The sequence below is a fragment of the Pogona vitticeps genome, chromosome 4, assembly GCF_051106095.1.
Source record: "Pogona vitticeps strain Pit_001003342236 chromosome 4, PviZW2.1, whole genome shotgun sequence".
Classification (NCBI taxonomy): Eukaryota; Metazoa; Chordata; class Lepidosauria; order Squamata; family Agamidae; genus Pogona; species Pogona vitticeps.
In genome coordinates, this window is record NC_135786.1 from 112,246,042 (window position 1) to 112,269,167 (window position 23,126).

Genomic DNA, 23,126 nt, shown 5'->3' on the forward strand with positions numbered 1-23,126 from the left:
ACACACACACACACACACACACACACACACACACACACACACACACACACACACACACACACACACACACACACACACACACACCAGAGATTTAAAAGTAGAGTGGGCATAAAACCAAATACAAATGGTGATGTCAGGGGTGCAATGTTCAGGAAGGGTCAGCATTTCAAAAACTGAAATTGTCTCTTTTTTTCTCTAGAGCTGGAGAGAAAGAGAGGCAATTATGCTAGCAAGGGTACATCTTACTCAGTTTTTAAATTTATATATGCATGATTCAATTTTGTTCCAGGAGAAGTTGGCAACATACCACATATACTGAAAATGTGAGAAGTTTTAGAGCTATCATTGACAGATTCCCTACTCCAGTGGATTACAAGGACTATTCTAGGACTTTAAAGAATTACCATAGGAAACTGGAGGTCCACAGCATATATTGCTGTATATATTGACAGTGCATTAATGAGAGGACAGCAGGAAGGATCTTATCAAACAGGGAGATTTGAACTGATTTCATGTTAAAAAGTTGAATTACACTGAAATTTAACACACATTCATTCTACTTGCTTCTTCATGGTGTAATTACATCCTCTACACATTTATTTTATAATATCATCTACATATTGATTTGCCCTGTATCAGTGGGGTGGAGCAAAGCACTGCCTCCCCGTATGGCTGGACTGCAATTCCACTCAGCCCTAGCCAGCACAGTGATGGTGAGGAATGCTGGAAAGTATCATCCAACACCATCCAAAGTGCCTCACTTTGCTCACTGATGCTTTACAAACTCATTGGCCCAGGCTCCCCCATTAGATATTCACATAGTTTTACTCTACTTTGGTTAGCATTTGCTTTGCTTTTTTTAGATTTCCTGCTCCCTCTACTGTATGTATGCTTATGAAATTTTAAATTTAAAAAAGTCACAATTAATAGAACTGCATCTCAGTGTAAAAGACAATAAGATCCCCTTAAGCAAGAGATGACTGAGTGCTTTTCTAATACTTTCCAGCACAAGACTGCAATTACCTTGAACATGGATTGTTATCTCAGTTTCATCACGGCCAGCAATGTTACTCGCCACACATCTGTAGATTCCAGAATCTGAAAGCAGGACTTGGCTAATGCTCAGTGTCCCATCTGAAGCAACAGCATACTGTCCGTTGTCTATTAAAATGGGTCTTTGGTTTTTAAACCAAGTAATTGTTGGAGACGGGATCCCCTGAGCATTGCAAGGTAGATCAATCCGGTAACCAACTTTTGCTTTCATCACTCGAGGCCCACGTTGTATCTTTGGAGGAACTAGCAAAGCAAATGAATTAGCAGAAACATCAGAAGAATTTTGCAGATAACTGAAGAGCATGAGGCCTTGGTAATTTAAAGGCTGTCACATTCTCAATGTATTTTTTAAAATCAACTAGGATGACTTTCTTAATAATAGCATCTATATACTATTGAAATGACTGAAGCCCATAAAACTACAAGTTTAGGGTAGGGAATGGCTGCTGAATTATCAGTAAAATTGCCTTGAACAACTTCAGTGGAAAATCTGACATTTGTTCCTGAAACTGCACTAACAGCATGATGTGTTTGTACCTTTTAACTAAATGGCTCAATTTACAAACAAGAACACATTACTTTCTGAGAGTGTGTATGGTTATTCCTTGGATACATTACACCACTGGGACCATGTGAAAATAGTACATTGCACTGGTCCAGCAAGCCTAATATTGTCACCACTGACTGGCATCAGCTCTCTGAGGTTTCAGCCAGGATTCTTTCCTAGCCCTACCTGTGAACATCTCAGACTGAATCTATGGCCTTCTACATATATGCTATTTAGCACCTCTCTTTGGCTTATTCCTCTAGCAGTGCTACCAGTTTATAAAGCAGCAAAGCAGCATTGATAATAGGAAGATCAAATAGATGGACTGACCCAATAAAAGAAGTGAATGAGAGCTGAGCAGGTATGTAAATGACAGGACCTGTTGGAGATCACAAATTCAGAGGGTCATTTTAAGTTGGAGTTGACTTGATGGCATGTAAAAGCATGCAACCCTGAACACACTGGAATGTCCAAGTACACATGCACAGGGGTGCACAGTAGTAACTTTAAAAATTACAATTGGACTTGAAAGCTTCCAACTGTGAAAACGTTCAGAGTGTCTTTACTGATTAAATATCACCAGTCTAGACTGGAAATGTTTGTGTTTTCTTTTCCATTCTTACTCAGTCAAGCATGGTACAGTTACTTGTTATCTGAAGGGTGAGGCAATCAGAATATTTTGTGATGAAGGTTCACAACATATCCACTTTGACAGCCCAGCTTCTTCTATTTTAAATCCTGTTGTTTTATTAACTAGTAGTGCTGTTAGAGGAATGAGCCAAAGAGAGGTACTAAACGGCATTCGTGTAGAAGGTACCAGATTCAGCAGCCAGCATATGTTCTGAAAGGAAGAAAACAGACAGATGGAATAGACACTGCTGGTCCCACAGATTACTACAGTACTCTTGCAATTGCTATAAGCATGGCTCAAATCAGGAGATTTTGAACTGTGTTCTTCCAGGCAAACAGGGGAATTCTTCAGCAAAAAAGAACAACAGGGGCAATACTAATATTTGTATGCCTCAGGGAACATGAAATTTTGCCATTTAGCAGTGTAGCTCTACAATCGAAGAAGATGATTTTCATCATCATCATCTTAAAATGCAGAACTGGAAGGGAAGCTATGGATCATCAAGTTCAGTCCCTGTCAAGAAGGCCAAGTGGGAAATTGAACTTCCAACCTCTGGCTCTGCAAGCAGATACTTAAGCTATTGAACTACCATGCCAACAGGAGCTAAGACTTTATTTTCTGTGGTTTCATTCCCTCCATTTCTAAGGAGGGATATCCAATTTGACTTCATTCATTCATTTATTCTTTTTTTTCCCTTTTCCCTCAACTTCTTTACTTAGGACAGCAGCTCAACCTATCTCCAACTTTGTAAATACATATTTTTGATCTTTTTTATATCAATAAATTAGCCAATCTGCTTTGCACAGCATAGGGAACTCAATTTACAACTAGATTTTGTATTTGCCAAAATGGAGGATCATACATTGCTGTCTTTTGTAAGTAACCATCTTGTCGTCTCTTTTATTTTTTATTTTTTTACAAAGACCAACACATTTCTGCCCTTTATTCTCTTCAGTGCCTTCTTTAGGGGATTTATTGGAAATGAGTTTCCAATAAAAAGAAAGTTAAAGGTTCTATTTATAGATAATTCATTATATATTATAAATAAGTAAAGCCTTCTTTAGCTTTCTTTTTATTCTCAACCAACTCTATGTCATTGGAAATCAGGAGAAAATGTACACATTTTTGAAGTTTTTTCTCATTGTCCATCTCAGGAACTCCAAATCTGTTTAGATTTAGAGGGTACCACAAATCCAACAAACCTCTTGTTCTTTTTTAATCCCCAGTTCTGGTGCTGTTGAATGTGTTTTGGAAGGCAAGAGGAAAAAGGTGCCATATTGGGTTGGGGAGCAAGGAATTGTATGTTGCTTTTAAATTAACAGTTCTACAACATGGCTATCAAAACCTGCTTTGAGGAGTTCTTTTCAGGGCCATACAGCAGGATAGAAGTATCTCTGTAATTAAATCATCTGCTTTATTACTGCCTCCCCCCACTTTAAAACAACTTTTAGAAAATAAAATACTATCATTGCAGCCATTAGGTGTCCACTGCATAGAAGTCTGACTTTCCAGTCAATTTGAGTTTGCATTTATGCAATCGTCTGTTCTGTACCAATTTGAAAAGGATTCTTAGTTCAGTTCAGACAGCTTACCTTGTACATTTAGTTTCACTGCCTGAGTTGCATTGCCAGCAATATTTGTGGCTACGCAGAGATACATGCCACTGTCTGAAACCCGTGTCTCCATGATCTTCATTGAACCTGAGGGGAGGAAGGTGTGTCTGGAAAAAAAAGGATGCAGATATGACTGTATAAATATTTACCACAGAAATAATAAACATTACTTAGACATTAGCAATGAATACTCACTCATTAAATAGCATCTGTTCAGTATTATTTTTGCTCAGACTGGGCTGGCCTTTGCTCAGCTGTGCTTACAGTCTGTCTGACTACTTCACTCTACCTGCTTCTTAAAGGAAGTAGGACTGATTTTAGGATGTCTTTCAATGGGTTCACTCTACAGAAAAGTTGGGAGACTTTCTTACAGTATCTTTAATAGTGGCGAAGTACTTCCCTCAGGCAATAAGGGCTTTTCAGAAGCAAAATTAAACTGGTTTCTGCTCTACAAAATTCAAACCTGAAGAAGGGTTGTTGTGCCCAGCTGTCAGGGGTCTGGTTGATGCCAAGTTATGGCCTCATTTCGATGTCATTTTAAAACCTGGCCATTCACCAAGCACTTCTGGGTCAGCGGTCACAGCTTGATTTTTGGTCTATTGCCCTGTATATTTTATCTTGATTATGTTATATTACATTTTTTAAACCAGTTTATATTTGTTTTAAAACTGTGTTCTCTGTTGTTTTCAGTCCTTCTATCTTCAGATACAGAATGTGATTGAAATGTTTAAATAACTGACAAGAAAAACATTTTTCCCCTGGCAGAGCTTCAAATTAAAGCCCACTTTTCTTCCAATGTTTTATATCCTCCTTATATGCCAATGACTAGTTTCCATGGCTGCAGCTTCTTACTGCGTTTTGAATATATTGATGGCTTCGTTGATGTAGCAGTGACAAAGTAAAATATATACCAAACAAATAAATAGACTGAAGAGAGGAGTCCTGGTACCCTAAAACAGATACAACTCAACTAAATCTAACATGGAGTAAGTAGCCACAGGCTAATGCATAGTCACTGGTGTTTCTATTTAAAAAATGAAGGTGTTGCAAGGCAGGGGGAATTTCTCTCTTTCTCTGGGAGAAGGAATCTCTTGGTTTTTGGACTCTGGCTTTTAGGCAAGAGCAAGGTAATTCTGCTACTACTGAGCTCATACTTGGCAATAGTTCACAGGTCATAAGCCTATTGAAACAAAAGTGGTTCCTTTATATCTCTTCCTTTTCACTGCTGCCTTCCTAGGTACTGACTCCAGAAGGCCTTAATTCCTGTAGTTTTCATGGTGCAGTATTTCATAAGACCAGGCTTTTATTTTTCTTCCCATATTTTTTCCTTTTTTATCAATAAAGCTAGAACTGACTCTGCCAAGTGAGGTCATCAGCTCAGGCTGCATATGTTGGGCACAGCACAAATATTTCTGGCTGTTTCTCCTGAGCACTCCAGCCATCCCACTTTGTCCTGGGGACTTCTGTACCAATCTGCTCCCTCAGGTATGGTGCTCCTTCACCAGTGCTAAAAATAAGATTCAGCTGCTAGTCCAGCTAGCTTTTCTGCATGAATAGGGAAAGAACACAGCCTTGACTTTAGCTTCAGGCAGCAAAACACTCAGGATTTGTTTGAATACAGTGGACCCTCGACTTACAGACGGCTCGACTTACAGACTTTTCGAGTTACAGACTTACCTGGCTGCAAAATTTAGGTTCGACTTGCAGCCTGAGAATCGACCTACAGACCAGAAAAAAACCCAAAATGGAACAAAAATGGAACAAAAATGGCCGGTTATGGGATTAATCGGTTTTCAATGCATTGTAGGTCAATGGAGACTCGACCTACAGACTTTTCGACCTGCAGCCACTGTTCCAATACGGATTAATTCCGTAAGTAGAGGGTCCACTGTAAAGGGCAGTTGAAAGGCCAGCTTCATCACTGAATTGGTGTCCTGCTAACTCAATGCCATACCACAGTTATAAGAGTATCCTGATTAGAGAATTCATATTTTTCACTTTGCTTCTTCCACTAATATAAAGCAAGCTGTGAAAAGGAGATAATGAACACACAGGAGCCTGAAGTCTTGCAGATCATTCCACAAGAATCACTGCTTTTCAAAGACTTGGAATGGGATGCAAAAAACAAAACTAACACCATCACCCCGCAACTAATGGGTATGGATGGTGCCAGGCAATGAGGACTGGTCAGTACATGTAAACACGGTAAGGAGTCATGACTGGCCGACTAGTAAATACAGATGTTAACCAAGGGAAACACATATACGAACCAACAGCCACAGAGATTCAAAATTCGAGTCAGAAATGCCAGAAAACACTCTGGTAAGATGCGAACAGCTGATATGTATTCAACATGATGTTTGGAAAAAGTGGGGGGGGAGTATTCTGAGTCAGAAGGAGTACCATTATTGTCACCAAGATAAAACAAAAATAAATGGTGGGGTATTGTTTTGTTTTTGCATCATTTGCTGTGCTCTGAAAGAGACAGGACTAGAAAGCCTGGCTAAAAGAGGCTAGACCTCTCTGCCTGACAGACTCAGTTTCTAACTGCCATATTCTGACACAACGTCTGAGACATATCTGAGTCAGTTGAGGAACACGATGATTAAAGCCACAGAAAGAAGCAATAGACTGAAGCCAAGCTAAATAGTAGATAGACAAAGCCAAGGCAAGACTGAGACTTGGAAATGGAGAAAAAGCTGAAAGAGAGTCATAGGGCATAAAAACAATCCAGCAGTTTCATATCAGATGTCTTATTACTGGGATATGCTAATTCAGGCGGTCTTTTAGATCGCACCATTACCCTGTATTTCACAGGGGGTGAGACTCGTGGTCAAGTCGGACTTAAGTTCTCTCAGTGAATTGACTCAGCCTCACCTCAGATTTCTTTTTTGAATGACTTTGACTCAACTTAAGACTCGGAATCCATCCACCCCTCCCTTTTTTTCTGGGGAAAACAGCTTGTTCTTAATAGAGACTCAGACTTGGGGCTTGGTACTCAGGCTTGGTACTAAAGACTTGGACCCAAAGACTTGCCAATGCCCCTGGTATTTTTAAAATCATACTGTTATGCTGGCACCCTAGTCGTCTCTCTGACACACTAATCTTGAGATTGTCTTGTTTTGTTGTGCTTTGTTTCCTCTGTATCAAGAGAAAGTAACATTGCAGTTAGCCTTTGTAAGCCTGAGGCAGAACCCTGCTTGTGGGTCTCTTTGAAGAATGACTGAAAAAATGTAGGGAGTTGATTATTTCTCCTCCTCCTCCTCCCCCCAATCAGTAATACTGAGGGGTGGGCAAAGCAAAACAAAGTCTGCTGCTTATATACCACCCCATAACACTGAAAGCACTTTCTGGGCAGTTTGTTATTTTTATTTTATTATTTATTTATTTAAACTTATACTCTGCCCATTTGGTAGACAAGCCACTACTTTGTGTGGCTACAATTTAGTTATGTAGGCTACACATTGCAGCCACCCTGCTACCCCCAGCAAGCTGGGTATTCAATTAACCAACCTTGGAAGGATAAAAGGCTGAGTCAACCTTCAGCCGGCTATCTGAGCCTATTGGGATCAAATTCAGGTCATGAACAGAGTCTTGACTGCAGTTTAATCACTGCACCATGGGGCTGAGTATGCTTTACTGTGTCAGGCTGTAAATCCCAGAACACTGAGAAATTGCAACATTGTCAGTCTACCTGACTTGGTATCTAGTGTTTTATGTACAATTTTACAAACAAATGCATTCATTTCAAATGGGAGAACATTCTATTTCTCTGCTCTGAACATGTCTTTTGGTTTCAGAGTTTGGAATCAAAGAGCAGCAAACCCAGCAGCGCAAGTTTCTTTAAATTGGGAAAGCAGCAATGGAAGTAAAAAGTTATAAACAATGGAGTTAATTTTTGGCAAAGCAAGATAGAAGAATTCCGACTGAATTTTTCCAAACTTCAGGACATTTCCTCACTTTTAGATACATTTTATTAAACTGAACAAACTGAGCAATATTACAAGCTGCCATTTTTTAACAACACTAATAATAACAAATTACATTAAAGAAGCTTGCAATGGGTTACATAATTCTTTATAACAATACTTTTTAAAAGTAACTCAAGTGGCTGAACATAAGTTTGGAACCCAGCAGAGTTGTTAAAATGTTGTTTCTGCAACTCAAGTTACCAGAGGTAATTTAGCACAAATGTTTCAAGTAAAGAACAAAGATGTTTGGACTGTCTTGTTGCTATTTTTATGTCAAATGACATTCTGGAAAGCTAGCCCAAGCCTGAGGAAAAAGATTTTCAAAAAGTCTGAAGTTTGTCCTGCCCATCCAACCCCCGCCCACCATAACCACATGCTAAAATAGGGTACATAGCATTACTGACACTTAAGCATTAAGTACAGCCAAAAAGAATGGAAACAACATTATGAGATGGTCTTGTTTATGTTAAATGTATTTTGCAATACAATACACGTTGCTGTCATTTACTCAGTACAGAAAACCACAAAAAGCATACTGGGATTTGGAAGAATTTGTTAATCCTGGTGTGAATTCTCCAGTGTAATTTTAAGGAGTTCAACAAATTAAAATGAAGTTAAAAATCTGAACCAAAGAGAATTGGGATAAAGCTACGGTTACTATGCACACAAAGTAAAAAGCAGCCAATAACCATCTGTTCATAGCACAGGAAAACATATTAGATTATCACTCCAAAAAGGTATTTTGCACATTTTTATACATTTTTAGTTTTCTTGGGATTTAAGAGCAGGCAAGAAAATGAGCAAGTAGGCTGGCAAAAGCATATCTTAGGGAAGGCAGCGTTGCACTATAAGTTTATAATGTTTTGTTTCATTCTGGGCAGGCATACTTCCCTGAAGTGCCCTGAAACAAACTACAAAACGGCCCAATTTGTCAGTTGTTTGTTGTGTTTTGGTTTGGTTTTTTTTTCTTCTGGTTCATTTTGTGCCCCTCTGTAATCCCGACCAGTAAGTTATTATGACCCCTAAGACAGGCGGGGGCTCAAATAAAGAGGAATGAAACACTGATTTGCACAAGGAGTGTGCATCTCTTTATAGAAAGAAGATTTTTTTAGCAGCCATAACTCACCTCAAGAGGATAATTTCAAAATAAAAGCTAATAAACCCATAAAAACAAACAAACAGAAGAACTCTTACCTTGGAGAGAAGGGAGAGATAAGCTGCATTTCTTTAGCCCAGGTTATTATAGCAGGTGGCAAACTTTTCACTTCACAAGGAAGTGTGACATCTTCCCCTGCTACCACTGAAAGCTCTAAAGGGTTGTCCAGAGAACTTCCTTGCTGATCTTCAGGTCTGGTCACTCTTGGTTTTACTAAAACAGCACAATATCTCTCATCATCTAAGCATATCCAAAGTGTCCACAACTATCCCTAAATGTTCCACTTTGAAATTAACAGGTTATATTGAATGGTTGCACAAACAGATGGCGATTCATCAACACCCAATACTTTTCTTCCCTTTTAAAAAAAAACCCTCAGACCTCCATTAACCACTACCCCACAACTTCAGGGGAGCTGAACAAATATAGCTGTGGATGCATGGTGGCAGTATGAAGAACAAACAACCCCAAATCAGACAGAGAGATCTCGTGTCTGCACTCCTGTCCAGCTGAGTTCTACAGTCAAAACAGGAAAACATTAAATATTGAAAAAGGGAAGGGAGGGCAAGGACAAAGTATAAGAGGGAATGACTCTTCCAGGCTCCATCTCAAATAAATGGAATCCCAAGTTTGTATTTTAGTTCAGCAATAGTTTCCACATTTAGAAATGACTACTCACAAATAAATAGTTATTCGTAATTAATTCTTTCTTCCAATAAAAGTGACATAGCTACATCACACAACAATTGTAATAAGGGAGAGTAACTTTTACAGCACTTGCACAGAGATATCCGGGGTGTTGTAACAGGTGTTTGGGCTTCTGCAAGTATGTGGGAGACCCGACTGTCATTGTGCTTGTAGAGCATTATTACACTCTGCCCATGGACAAGAGTTCTCCAGTTTGAAGCTGTAACTTTTCTGTTACTTTTAAAAGTATGAGGGTGTAGCCTCACTAAATGCAAGAGGACAAATATTGCATGTGTTGGCTTGTGTTGTACCAAGTTCTGCTGCCTGGTACTTGGTTGTGGAAGACAAAATAAGGAGGATGGGGAGACAGTGTGTTTTTCACCACTGACCAACAGATTGTAGCCTTCAGATTTTTTAAAACAACAACTAAAAAGTAGTTATTTGGGCTCTTCTTGAAAAACTGGGAGGTAGAGACCTACTCTTTAAAAAGTATAAATGTAAAAGTAATGGATTGCGTTTGGGGGGACTTGGAATTGTAGCTATTAAAAGTACTTTTTAAAGTTGTTGAAGCAGCTTCGTAAGCTCTACAAAATTGCTGCTCCTCTGGATCCTCTAGTTTTCATTGTGGGCAAGTAAAGCAAAACTGGATATTTAGCTGACAATTATTAAGTTCTTAATATATTTATAAACACAATAAAGAGTCTTGTTTCACCTTAAAGACTAACAAGCTTTACATGGCATAAGCTTTCATTGACTGTTAGCTGCTTCTTCAATTGCTTTTGGAGAAGAGGAGCACAGTCCAGAAAATGTTGTGCTAAATAAGACATGACAGCTTTTGAGCTACTAAAAAATTCTTTGTCATTTTTGCTCCAACAGATGAACAAGATAACCTCCCTTGGAACATGATATGTTTATGTGGAACTGTGCTGTTATCTCATACTATTGTCTTCTAAGGAGTCTTATCTTATACCGGAAGTATGACGGGTAAAGATTCTCCCACACGTTGAATTATGGGAGCTCAGCACTCTGAACTGGACCACTAATTACTGATGTTCAAATTTTGAGATTAATCTTTATGTCTATTGCATCTAGTCCACATCCACTGGCAGAATCAACAGCAACAATCTATCTAAATCCTGAGAACAGCAAATACAGTCCCTCTTATGACAAAATACTTCCTACAATTTGTTCTAAAACTATCATTGCTCCTAGTAGCACTGTTTGGGAGCATCATTATAGAAGCACACAGTCTGTGCTGTAATGTTTACTTACCATAGACAGTCAATTGCACTTTCCGTGTTGCATAGCCTGCTGCATTTGTTGCAGTGCAGATGTATTCTCCAGACTCTTCACCTCCTGGAGAAACTATATACAGACTCCCATCAGACCCTGCAGAAAATTTTAGATTGGTGGGAGGAATCACCGCTCCTTTCTGGGAATGACAGGAAAATACTAATGAGATGATATTTCTTTTTCAGACAAAACAGCATCAGAATCGTTCGGACCTGCCTATTGGTTTGTTGACTTTTATTTTTAATTCAGCTTTGCTGCTGTCCAGCAATTGCATTATACAGTAGATTTTCATATATATTACCATTGTTGCCCAGCTTGAATAGGATTCATGTAAAGGATGGATACAAATATATCTATGACCCAACAGACAGGGCATAATTACCAAATTCCATTCTTTCTTAGACTCTACAGTTTTCACTCAACACCAAGATTACCTTTCAAGCTAACATCCACTGATATTTAAATGTATCATAACCAGCTTGTGACGTGAATACCTAAGGAATCATCTACTGTTATATGAATTCATCTATCTATGAAGACCCTCCCTGGATACCCAATTCAGGGTGCCTCCTCAACACAAAACAGGGCTTTTGTGGCCTAGCCCTATTCAACAGCGGGGTGTCCCCCCCCCCCACAAAGCATATAGATGGAACTAGGGATACAGTCCTGCCCTTTCCACTCTTACCTCTTCTGTTCAACAGAAAAGGTCCCCAAAGGCACCGTGATTGGTTCCACATTTACAGAGCCACAAAGATCCAGGCAATCTGTAACTCTGCCTGAACAGATTTCACAATTTATGGACCTCTGTAATGGCACTTGGAATGAAGTTTCCTTGCACACATTTTCCACTAACACAGGGAAATGGGGGGGGGGGTGGTTTACAGGTGGTGGAATGGAACTACCCATCCTTAGCTGCTTCTACATGCTGAGAAAAAAATTACAACTGAATATAGATCCTCTCCTTCTCAATCTAATTTGCACGCTTGATAACATTAGACATAATAGAAGTGGTTTATTCACTACTTAGATAATCCTGAAAAGTGTCACTTTAAGTCAGAATTGATTTGACAGCACACAATTATTGGAGATACATCTATTTATTAATGCTCTTTTATATACCAATATTTTAAGCTTTTGGTGTATGCTGCTGCACAATTTTATACATCTGTCTCTTTTCTATTTCATTGATTTTCCTGCTGTTTCAGTAGTGCTGGTTTTATTTTTTTGCATGGATTTTTAAATAACTTCATAACTCACCCTGGTAATGAAGACTAGGAGCCAGGACAGAAATATCTTAAATTATTAGACCTATGTACATAAATATTTAACCCCTCTCAAAAACCATTAGGATTGTAGTTTTTACATAGTAGATTAATCAACAAAACCTGACACATTGGCCAAAGCTAAATTGAATTAATAAGGCCAAGAACAAAGGCAAGCCCTGCTGATTTTTATGCAGCTTACGGTAAATTTAAAAAAAGAAATGTTAGAAGACCACAAAAGACTTTTCATCAATAAAAGATCTTGACATTTTGGAAATATGTATATTTCTTTAAATTTATACTGGCCCGTGTTTTTTATATTCAGTTTTCTATTCTTTTCAATGGGGATAGGGCTATGAGGAAAGGAATGTAGGGTTGAGGGGGTAGAGAAAGGGTAAAATTCCAGAGAGTGAGATAGTACATTTACATCAACTTGTACACTTATACTGCAAAGAAAGATAAAAAATAAACCAGCAGATTTTCCCAGTATTACTATAGCTACTAATCTATCTATTCCCTAATTGGACTTTCACATTCTTCTTTAATTTATGCTTTCCAAGCTACCTTTCAGGTCTAATCATGGAATTATTACTTCTCCGTGACTTCCCATGTCTTTCCTATCAGCTTTTCTAAGTCCAGGATATCTGTTTTCTTCTATTATTTTCCATCTAGTAACTTAACTGTAGAGATTACATACATTATCAAATATTTCATTTCTCTAACTAACATCTGAGGTCTACTGTTCAATAAAAAGAACAAAACCGATTTAAATGCTGTGGCATGGACCAGAATATTTTTCACACTTTCATACACCTACAGTATTTCCCTATATACGCATCAAGCATAATAAAAGTGTCCTCCTGTTTTTTACAATTCCCATACTATCTAAATGTAAATTTATACTGGCAAATTAATTCCTCTTGGTTTTTCATTATAAACAGGAGAAGCAAGTTACCTTGGACCAGACTATAGATGGTTTAGGAACTCCACTGGCTTTGCAGGGCAGTGTAACCGGGATGCCTTCTATAGTACTGAATATCTGCTGTCCATGTTGAATTATGGGTAGAACTAGAAGCATAAATACACCCACACTTTATGCATTGTTTCACCTTGCATTACTTTTTGCCTTACATATGTAGTTATGATGCAACATAGCTTGAGTACAAAAATGACACCGCCTTGTATTTAAGTGGTTAAACTGGAGTTCTGCAGTCAAAACTCTGCTTACAAACTGTCATTGCTTGAAAATACAGGGAAAAATATTTTAGGATGCTGTGTAATATTTTTCTCTGCAACCTTTAAAAAAATCATGTCATATTTATTCACATGCCTTGCTGCCTAGGCCATCCTATAATCAGAATGCCTTACACATCTTCATAAGCACAGGCTAGAATCCAAATGTAAAGTGGCTATTCTTTGTGTGCAAGCCGTGCAGGTCATGGAGCTACAAGTTAGGAAGTTTAAAATTCTCTTCTGTGTAAGCAAGCTCACAGAGCATAACAAAACCAACACAAGAGCCTCTGCACATCTATATGAATGCTGAATCCCATTCCTTCTATGAGCCACTGGAATCTGGCTGTTAATTTTCAGAACAGTCCAGCAAGATTTCGCAGCCATACTGATTAAAAAAAAACAAAAAGGACACAAGACATACTTATATACAATATCATAAAATTCACTCCCAGTTATTAACTGTGAAAACTGTCAATCATTCTGATAGAAGGGTGCAAAAGGAGTGAATGAAACACTATTGTTTCTCTTGCTGATTATCCAACATTTCTGATTGCTTCACACACAAAAATATACAGCAGCCCCTTGTGGGAAATTTCTCAGCAGTGCCCAGACCACCGAGTTTGGGGAGCAGAGGCAGGCTCTGCTTTGAACACTGCTGGTGCTATAAATTCCCCCCAGAAATGAATAACTGATATTTTCATCTACATGGCTGAAAATTAAGGTTTGCACTTGGGTCAACTGAGGGTGGTGACTTCACAACCTGCATACCTAGAGGAAGCAGTAGTAAGCCTTTAAAAAAAAAGAAGAAGAAGAAGAAGAAGAAGAAGAAGAAGAAGAAGAAGAAGAAGAAGAAGAAGAAGAAGAAGGAGAAGAAGAAGAAGAAGTCCTATTTGAATCCTGCTGTTTCGGATAATTATTGGCCAGTCTTCAACATTCCTTTTTGGCAAAGATGGATGAATTGATTGATTGATTGATTGATTCATTCATTCATTCTATGCCCCACCTTTCCACTAAAAGATAACTCTGAAGATGATTTACAATGTTCTTAAAGAAATAAAAACACAAAACCACAATTCACTAGTATTAAATTGTGGTTTTATGTTTTTATTACTTTAATTTAGCTAGAAACTAAATAAAATAATATAAATCTGTCCCAATGTGAAATAATAAAAACCAGCAAAATGCTTTAACATTTTAAAAAACATTAACATTACAAAGACATTATGGAGAGGTCCTTCTCTTGGCCCCCACCAGATCATTTGGTGAAGATGCAAGAGAGGACCTTTCAGCGGCTGTCCCCAGATTTTGAATGCCTTCTCATAATAAGCTAAGTTTGCCTCCTGCTTCTAGTCCTTAAACAATTTTAATGGTAATTTTCAATATTATGTGTGCTTTTAAAATTTTTTATGGCATTTTTAATGTGGAATATTGTGCTGTTTTAACTGTTTGTGAGCTACCTATGAGGAGAAATGCAGCATCTAAACTAAACTAAACAATTGCAGAAAAGTGGTTGCTTCTGCATCACTCTTCAAACAGTGGTAATTAGAGATTATTTAATATTGTTCCACATCCAATAGTGAAATAGAGCAGGGACACTGGGATAAGGAATACAACTGAGGGCATAATTTCAATATCTTGGAAAAGGGGGCTCTTCCCCCAACCACAATTTCAAACTGCTTCTCAGACAACACCAGTTTTCTTTTCTACCTGAAGTCTATGTGAGGCATCAAGACCTAGCCTGGAATCTATTTCATGTGACACCAAGTTGTCCAGTTCACATGATCCTAAGGATACATAACATGTATTGTGTGAAACAACATGAAGGGAAAGTCACCAGGACAGGAGTGAGGGATCTGTTTTCTGGAAAGGGCCACATGCTCTTAGTAATAATACGTACACTAGAGGGTGCACACTGGTAGGTGAATACAGAGCCAAAATTTGGTTGCATTTATCCATTTTTTTTCTACTTTCATCCTCTTTCCTTGACACTATGCAAGCTGTCAGAAAGAAGACTGAGAGAGCCTTGAAAGTGATATGAATTGATTGCTTTCAGAATTGAAATAGGCTAACAGGGCCATCAAAGAAGGCCAAAGGCTGCTGGTTGTCCACTACTTCACCAGGCACCCAATTCCTTTCAATGAGAATGTACAAGCCCCACTAAAACGAATGGGAACTAGAGAATTGCTGGCTACATGTTCAGTCATCCATTTTCATGCATATCATCCCCATCCTGGGTTCAAGTGCATCCTGCACTGAAAATCTTGCAAACATTACAGATTTCTCTCACCGAATACATTGAGGGCAGTTGTTTGATTGTAAGTTCCAGCAACATTTTTTGCCATGCAGGTGTAGTCCCCAGCATCCTGCAGCCGAACTCTTTCAAGATGAAGGCTCCCATCACTACGAACATTGATGTAGGGAGTCTCAACGACCTGGAATAGCATGGGGTGGAAGTAAGGAAATCAAAGAAAGCTTATTTCTGTTCCACATATAGCTTGTGTGTTCATGGCCACACTTGTGCTACATTTTTGCACCAAGATTGGCCAAATTAAGTGGCAAGAACAGACATTTTGCATGATTTTGTTTTTGTCAGTGATACAGCGGTCCAAGGAATGTAGTAAGATCTACCGCTTTGATAATCATCTAGCTTCTGAATGGTTGACCCAGCCTTGCACATTTCCCAGGATATCTGACTGCTTAATGGTGAGAGTCATTAACTCTTCAGCTAAATAATTACATGTATTTATTTGCTGAAACAGTCCCTTGTGATCCCTAAACTACAGCCCTGAGTGTGGTCTGTAACAGGCTGCATATGATCTACTCTGTTTCTGCTAGACAGAGACAACAGAAAGTATCTAGAACATGGCAATAAACCTTGAAGTGGGAAGAAAATAAAAGATCCAAGTTCTCTCATACATACTTTGCTTCTTCTAGATCTTTTCCGGGTGTCTAAATCAAATTCCCTGTGGGCTTTTGCTTGGAGTGGAGAATTTGCCATCCAGCTAGAGGAGGTTACATACTGCTTTCTTCAATATGAATGCTTCCTTTGAGAAACATGGAGGGCAGGCAGAAGGAATGATACCTATATATGGCCATAATCCTATTGGTGATTACATGAGGAATGTGTTACCATCATGGCTAATCATAGCCAACTGACAGTGCTGGGGCACACTTCAGTTCCACAGCTGGGCTTGTGCCCAGGCATGTAACCAAGACTTAGCTGCAATTAGCTGTAGTACATTATGCAAACATCAATAGGATTCTGGCCTATATAGTACAGTGGTGCCTTGCTTAACGATTACCTCGTTAAATGATGAATCTGCTTTATGATGAGGTTTTTGCGATCACAATAGCGATCACAAAACGATGTTTAGATAGGGAAATTTCGCTTGATGATGATCGGTTCCCTGCTTCGGGAACCAATTTTTTGCTAGACGATGATTCTAAAACAGCTGATCAGCGGCTCTAAAATGGCTGCCTGCTGTACAAAATGGCTCCCCGCTGTGCTTTAGGATGGATTCCTCACTTTACAGGCACTGAAAATGGCCGCCCCTATGAAGGATCTTCGCTGGACGCTGAGGTATTTAGCCCATTGGAACGCACTGAACCAGTTTTCAATGCATTTCAATAGGCTTTTTCCTTTCGCTTGACAAGGATTTTGCTTAACAGCGATTTCAACAGAATGAATTATCCTCGTCAAGTGAGGCACCACTGTATTATAAATACAAGACTGTATGTGTGTGCTTGTATGTGCATGCATGTGTATGTGTTTTAAGGTTACACATAGGCAAAAGTAGCTTAATAAACCAAAGAAATCCTGATGACAAAGCATGCTTACCTGTGGAGGTAGAGACACTATCACCTGGAGACAAACAAATAGCTCTCTTTCTCTCTCACTCTTTTTCTCTCACACATGCCCCTCTTGTTGCTAGGCTTACATCTCCAGATATTAATAAATACAGACCCTCCACTAGAGCCTTCAGACAGTAGTGCTATCAAAACATTTGTTTTCACATATTGCATTTTCCTGACTTTGAAATAGTCTGCACAATGTGCTGTTTGGACAACTTTCCATTATTTTCCTTGTTTAATCCTGCCTCATGTGTATTTACTAGAAACGCATCTGTACAAACAGGAGCAAAATGCATATGCTCCAAATCTGGAATTAATCAATTATTCTTCCTGTATAACTGTATGAGAGCAGAAGCAGACCAGAACCCGTTCGGAAAAGACTAACAAAATGGAACTGAAGAAATCTACTCATTCCTAGTTCAACCCTGGTGCAAATTGGGGAACAGCAGGCTGTAAGCACATAAAACAGAACCCAAGGTTGAATTCAGGTATCTTCATAATGTACATTGCTTGGTGATGGCAGGAATAATTTGCATAGCAACTTATCATAAATTCATAACTACTGAAAGCACTTCTGCACAAAGTCAAGTAAAATAATTTAAAAACAGAGCTAATTCATATGTTGAAATGAAATAATCAACCATTAAGCCATCATATGACTTAAAGCGCATGTGAACGAATTCTGACTTAATCACCGCCAAATGCTGAACGGGGATCATTACATTATTACTCAAATACACCTTCAAACATACTTATTCCACACAATTTGCTATTTATCTAGTTGTAGGCTAAAACAATTTGTGCATCCTGTCCCAAGAATTCAAGGCTGCATTTCTTGAGCTACCCCATTTTATCATTTAATGGGTTTTATGAAGAGAGATACGAGTAATGTCTGAGATCATCTAGCAGATTCTTTCACTTAATAGACACTTCTATAATTCAAGGACAACACTATCTTTTCTTTTATTTATTGAAATGAGGGATATTCAGTAATTACATAATGCATGTAAGATAGCATCACATTTGCCTTCTTGAAATTCTACATTTTTTTCAAAAGCAGTTTGTACAGTTTCATGGAGTTCAGAAGGAACACAGTACAAACAATAGATATTTGTAACTGCAATAACAAAAGTATAACTATATTATACTACAGTTAACAAGGGTTAAGTTTATTCTTTTTGCAGTGTAACTGTAGTGTTCAACTACAACTTAATTTTTATAATTTGGGGAGTGTAGCAACATTAGGTGGTGAAGGAGAAACAAAATCTGGTTCAGAGTGCTAGCTTATGTTGTGTCTCATGCTGCTGTCTTGTGCTCTGTTACGGGTGTCCATTATGTGAACAAGAGGAGAGTGTGTTTTATTCCACAGAACGGTAGCTTGTGGCATCTACATGCTGCCATATGTGTGTTTTTTTAAGCAACTATTCAATTTTCTTTTGAGGAATAGGGAAGTATCAAGTAACTTTTTAAAAACTGTAACTATAACAGTAGCTGATTACTTTTAGAGGACTTGGAACTAAAGCTAATTAACTATTGAAAGTAACTTTCCAAGCTCTGCAATTTCATCTTTTTTTAGAATGATTATCACTTTAGTAATGGTAAATGGTCCATGGGGTCACGAAGAGTCGGACATGACTTAACGACCAAACAATAATAGTAAACAAAATTCTCTTACCATCATACTATTTTTAATCCACTTTCGCTCTGGAATAGGATTTCCTGCCAGCAGCATACATGACAATGTAAGCTGTTGACCTTCAATTACATTAGCTGTAGCTGGACTCATTCCAATTAGAGGTGCAACTGTATGAAACACAGAGGAGAGAAAAGAAAAACATATTACAACAATTATTCATGGTCTAAAGAATGCAGAAAGAATGCTTAACTATAAAAAGTGACAAAGGTGCGGTCTTTAAGGATGTTTTAATACTTTAATGTATTAAAATGGTGCTTTAATACTAGAAAAGAGATAAATCTAATTAATTAATGTGACAATATTTTAGTCCTGCTTTTCCTGAGTCGTATCCACTTGAAAATAAATCTGATAAGGATTTAATGCAAATTTTGAACATAACTTTATTGTTTAATGCATTATTCGAGCATAGTTTATTGATCTAATATACACAGGTGGTCCACACAGAGAACTATACTTCTGTTCTGAATACAGCAGTAGATTTGGTTTGAAGTATAAAAAGTCAAGCTTTACAAATGCCATGTGATCAGTTAATTACCAAGTCCTGTCACTGTAAGAGTAGCATGCCGCGAGACAATCTTCCCAAACTGATTTTCGGCTTCACAGATATAGGTTCCCTCATCATTAACCCATACATCTAAAATCAGATAAAGGAAGGAATCAAAATCAGCGCTTAACTTTGCACTAGAAAACTAAAATGCCTTATATGATTAGTACAAAAATACATTCTCCTTAAACATGATTTTAGAATTCTCAAATCAATGAAACTTATTCTATATTTAAACCCTACCATTTACATGACTTGCTATGAAACTAGATAAAATCCACAAAGCCACTTCTATTCAAATCAATGAAACTTACATGACACACTGAAATTAATAGAAGCTGGAGACAGAAAGGCTTGATTATTTATTTGGGCCACCTTCCAAATCTATCTATTAGATGATTGATTGATTGATTGATTGATTGATTGATTGATTGATTGATCCATCGATCAATCAATCAATCAATCAATCCATCTAATATAGTGTGTGTGCACAGATGTGTGTATGTGCACAATCCAAATACAACCTGACAAAGAGGTAGGGAGGAAGCAATTATTCACATTTTTATATACAAATTTAATTCACACTGGGAGAAAATAAAGTGAAGGTGGTAAAAAACATGTCCCCTTTCCTCCACCTAAGAGATAAGAACAAGGTGATGTTTTGCATCACCAATGACTGAAATCCTGTTGCTTATCACAGTAAGTCTCACTGAATCACTGGGAATTTGATGAGTCAACTTGATGAGTCACTGCAAATTACTACACTAATCAACAGGATTTCAGCCAATATATGACTTCTACCTCAAAGCTATTTGTTTTCCAAGAAAAACATCAACAATTTCTATTTACTTGTTAGGGCTGAACTAAATGTTCAATGGATTATTTTCTGACATTATGATGGTTGACCCCTGATTGATTGATTGATTGATTGATTGATTGATTGATTGTATTTATACCCCGCCTATCTAGTCATTTCGACCACTCTAGGCGGCTTACAACATAAGGATAACAAGTTCTAAACAAATTTATAACAATTAATTAATTAAATGATTTTATAAGATGGGAAAAATAAAAATAAATCAAATAAAGAGAAAAAAAAGGAAAGAGGACAGGAATTAACTGGAAGGGAAGGCCTGCCTATACATCCATGTTTTTAGTTGGTTCTTAAAAGTACCCAGCGAGGGTGCAGCGTGAATCTCCGGAGGTAGGTTATTCCAGAGGCGAGGAGCCACCGCCGAGAAGGCCCGGTTTCTAGTTCTTTCCTTCCGGGCCTCCCTCGGCGTCAGGCTCCTCAGCCTCACCTCCTGGCTCGCGCGGGTGACACGGGTAGAACTAGTTGGGAGTAAGCGTTCTGCCAAGTATCGAGGTCCTGATCCCAAGTGTCTCTTAGTGCTATGTGCCTGACCAATCAAATTGGCAAATTATTTATTTATTTTATGGCATTAGTTATTTTATTTATATGTTGTTTTTCTTTCAGGACTGGGATTCAAGGTAGTTAAAAAGTTCAAAATAGTGGGGAGGTCACTTCTGCTTGGGGGGGAATGACCAGCTAAGAGCTGAACCGCCATATCGCTGGCACAGTAAAAAGCTTTTAAAATGCATTTCTTCCTCTAGAAGACTGGTTCTTTTTGCATAAACCTTTGAAGGGAAAGATAAGGAATGTGTATATTTAATTAAACTCTCTAAGGACTGTGTTGTTTTAAAACTGAAAACTACTTTCGCTTTCGGGTCTGATAAGCTGCTGGACTTTTCGTAGTGCCCTGTTCCTAATGAAAAGCTCATAACAACAATAATTACTCTTAATTAGACTTCTCTATGTCAAAGAGGAAAGATAAATCTGCCAAACCCCCTGCTTGGACAAGAGAAAAAACCCATCAGATTGCAGTTTGAAAAGGTAAATGAGGGCACTTTCATCAGCTGAAAAAGAGGAAGCAATGGACGAGTTCACAAAGATTGTAAAAGACATGTCTTGTAAAATGTCTCAAGGCTTTGAACAAACAGAGAGACGAGTCAAGTCCATCGAAATGAGCATTAATAAGCTCCAAGATCAAGTTTCAGGGATCTCATAGGAGCTGAAAGATGTCAAAAGCAAAGTTAAAGAGCTTGGAGACAGGGCTGAATCAGATTTTAAAAAATATGCAGCTTGGACGAAAAAAATCACTGAAACCAATAAAAGGTTGATCTACATCGAGGATAACCTCAGAAGGTCCAATATTAAAATAATGAATTTCCAACATGGACAAGACCTCAAAAAAGAGATTATAGCCAGGGTTAACTCCATAATGGGTTCACAGCATGTGGTTGAACAGGACACAGAAAGAGCACACTTTCTTGGTAACCCAAATAGCCCCAGAATTAGATCAATGGTGGTGAAGTTTTGTAACTATACAAAGAAAGAACAGTTTATGAGAGAAATTAAACAAAAACAAGCTCAGCTGGTCTATCGGGGCAATAAGATACAGATTTTCCAGGTTTTATGCAATGAATCTCTGAATTGGAGAAAATCTATGAAGCCTGTCATAGCAGTGTTGATTAAAAACAACTTCAAATATCAATGGGGTCATCCTATTTTTTTGAAAATTTAGAAAGACAATTTTCTGTTCAAAATCTATTATTACAAGGAATAATTAAAATAATTCAAAAATTAAAGGAGAAAATTTTTAATAAACTAAAAAGTGATATTAAAGATAAACTGCAAGAGTATTCTAAATTGAAACTATCATGGTTTGGGAGAATCGCTATGATTAAAATAAAAATATTACCAAAATTACCTTTTTATTTAGGATGCTCCCAATAAAATTAGAAGAAGATTTTAAGTATTGGCAAGGATTAGTTAATGGATTTTGTAATCCAGGTAAAAACATCTAGAATAAATAAAATATATTAGTATAAGGTCCCCAAAAAAGGAGGCTTCGGTATTCCTAATGTAAAAAATTATTATATAGCAAATCAATTAAGATTTATTGGAGAGATTATATACAATAAAGAGAATTTAATTTGGTGGGATACGGAATCCTCAGAAATAAATTGAAATGTTCAAAAATAGTTGTTTAATGTAGTAAAAAGAAATACAATAAATCAGACAAAAAGCCCCTTTTTAAGAAATATGCTAAATATATGGAATAGATATATAGAGAAGCTATGTCCCTCGGCTTCACCATTAAAATTAGTGACTGAAATAGAAAATTTTCCTATAAATCTAAAGGGTTTAGTAGATTTGTTTAAGGAAAAAAATGTTGCAAGGATTGAATGAGTAAATGAGATCGAAGGATCAGATTAGGGTCAAACTTCAAACTAATAAACTATCATGGTATAATTAAATTCAGTTAGACAGCTGGACAAATGAATGGTTGAAAACTAATGGTAAATGTAGAGAATGCACTAAGTACGAACAATTTATATCATCACATGAAGATATGCAGAAAGATGCTTTGATGAAGGGAGTAGTAAGTAGAATATATAATATAATTTCAGAACAAGAGGAAAAAGAGATAGGAACAGAAGGTTTGAAATTAATTTGGAAAAATGATTTAAAGGCAGAAATTAAAATAGAGGATTGGATAAAAATGTGGAGGATGAGAGTTTTAA

At 37.6% G+C, this 23,126-nt stretch overlaps 1 protein-coding gene across 1 annotated transcript in view; it reads right to left on the reverse strand.

Moving 5' to 3' along the window:
* Positions 1–23,126, reverse strand: part of HMCN1 (hemicentin 1) — a 372,920-nt gene that overhangs the window by 200,238 nt on the left and 149,556 nt on the right. Inside the window, exons 18-25 of the mRNA XM_078393073.1 lie at positions 19,530–19,628; positions 18,974–19,101; positions 15,734–15,878; positions 13,169–13,281; positions 10,931–11,090; positions 9,010–9,184; positions 3,824–3,951; positions 1,024–1,296 (exon numbers count right to left, since the gene is read on the reverse strand). Coding sequence (XP_078249199.1) covers positions 1,024–1,296; positions 3,824–3,951; positions 9,010–9,184; positions 10,931–11,090; positions 13,169–13,281; positions 15,734–15,878; positions 18,974–19,101; positions 19,530–19,628 — 1,221 coding nt within the window. The remainder of the gene's footprint in view (positions 1–1,023; positions 1,297–3,823; positions 3,952–9,009; positions 9,185–10,930; positions 11,091–13,168; positions 13,282–15,733; positions 15,879–18,973; positions 19,102–19,529; positions 19,629–23,126) is intronic.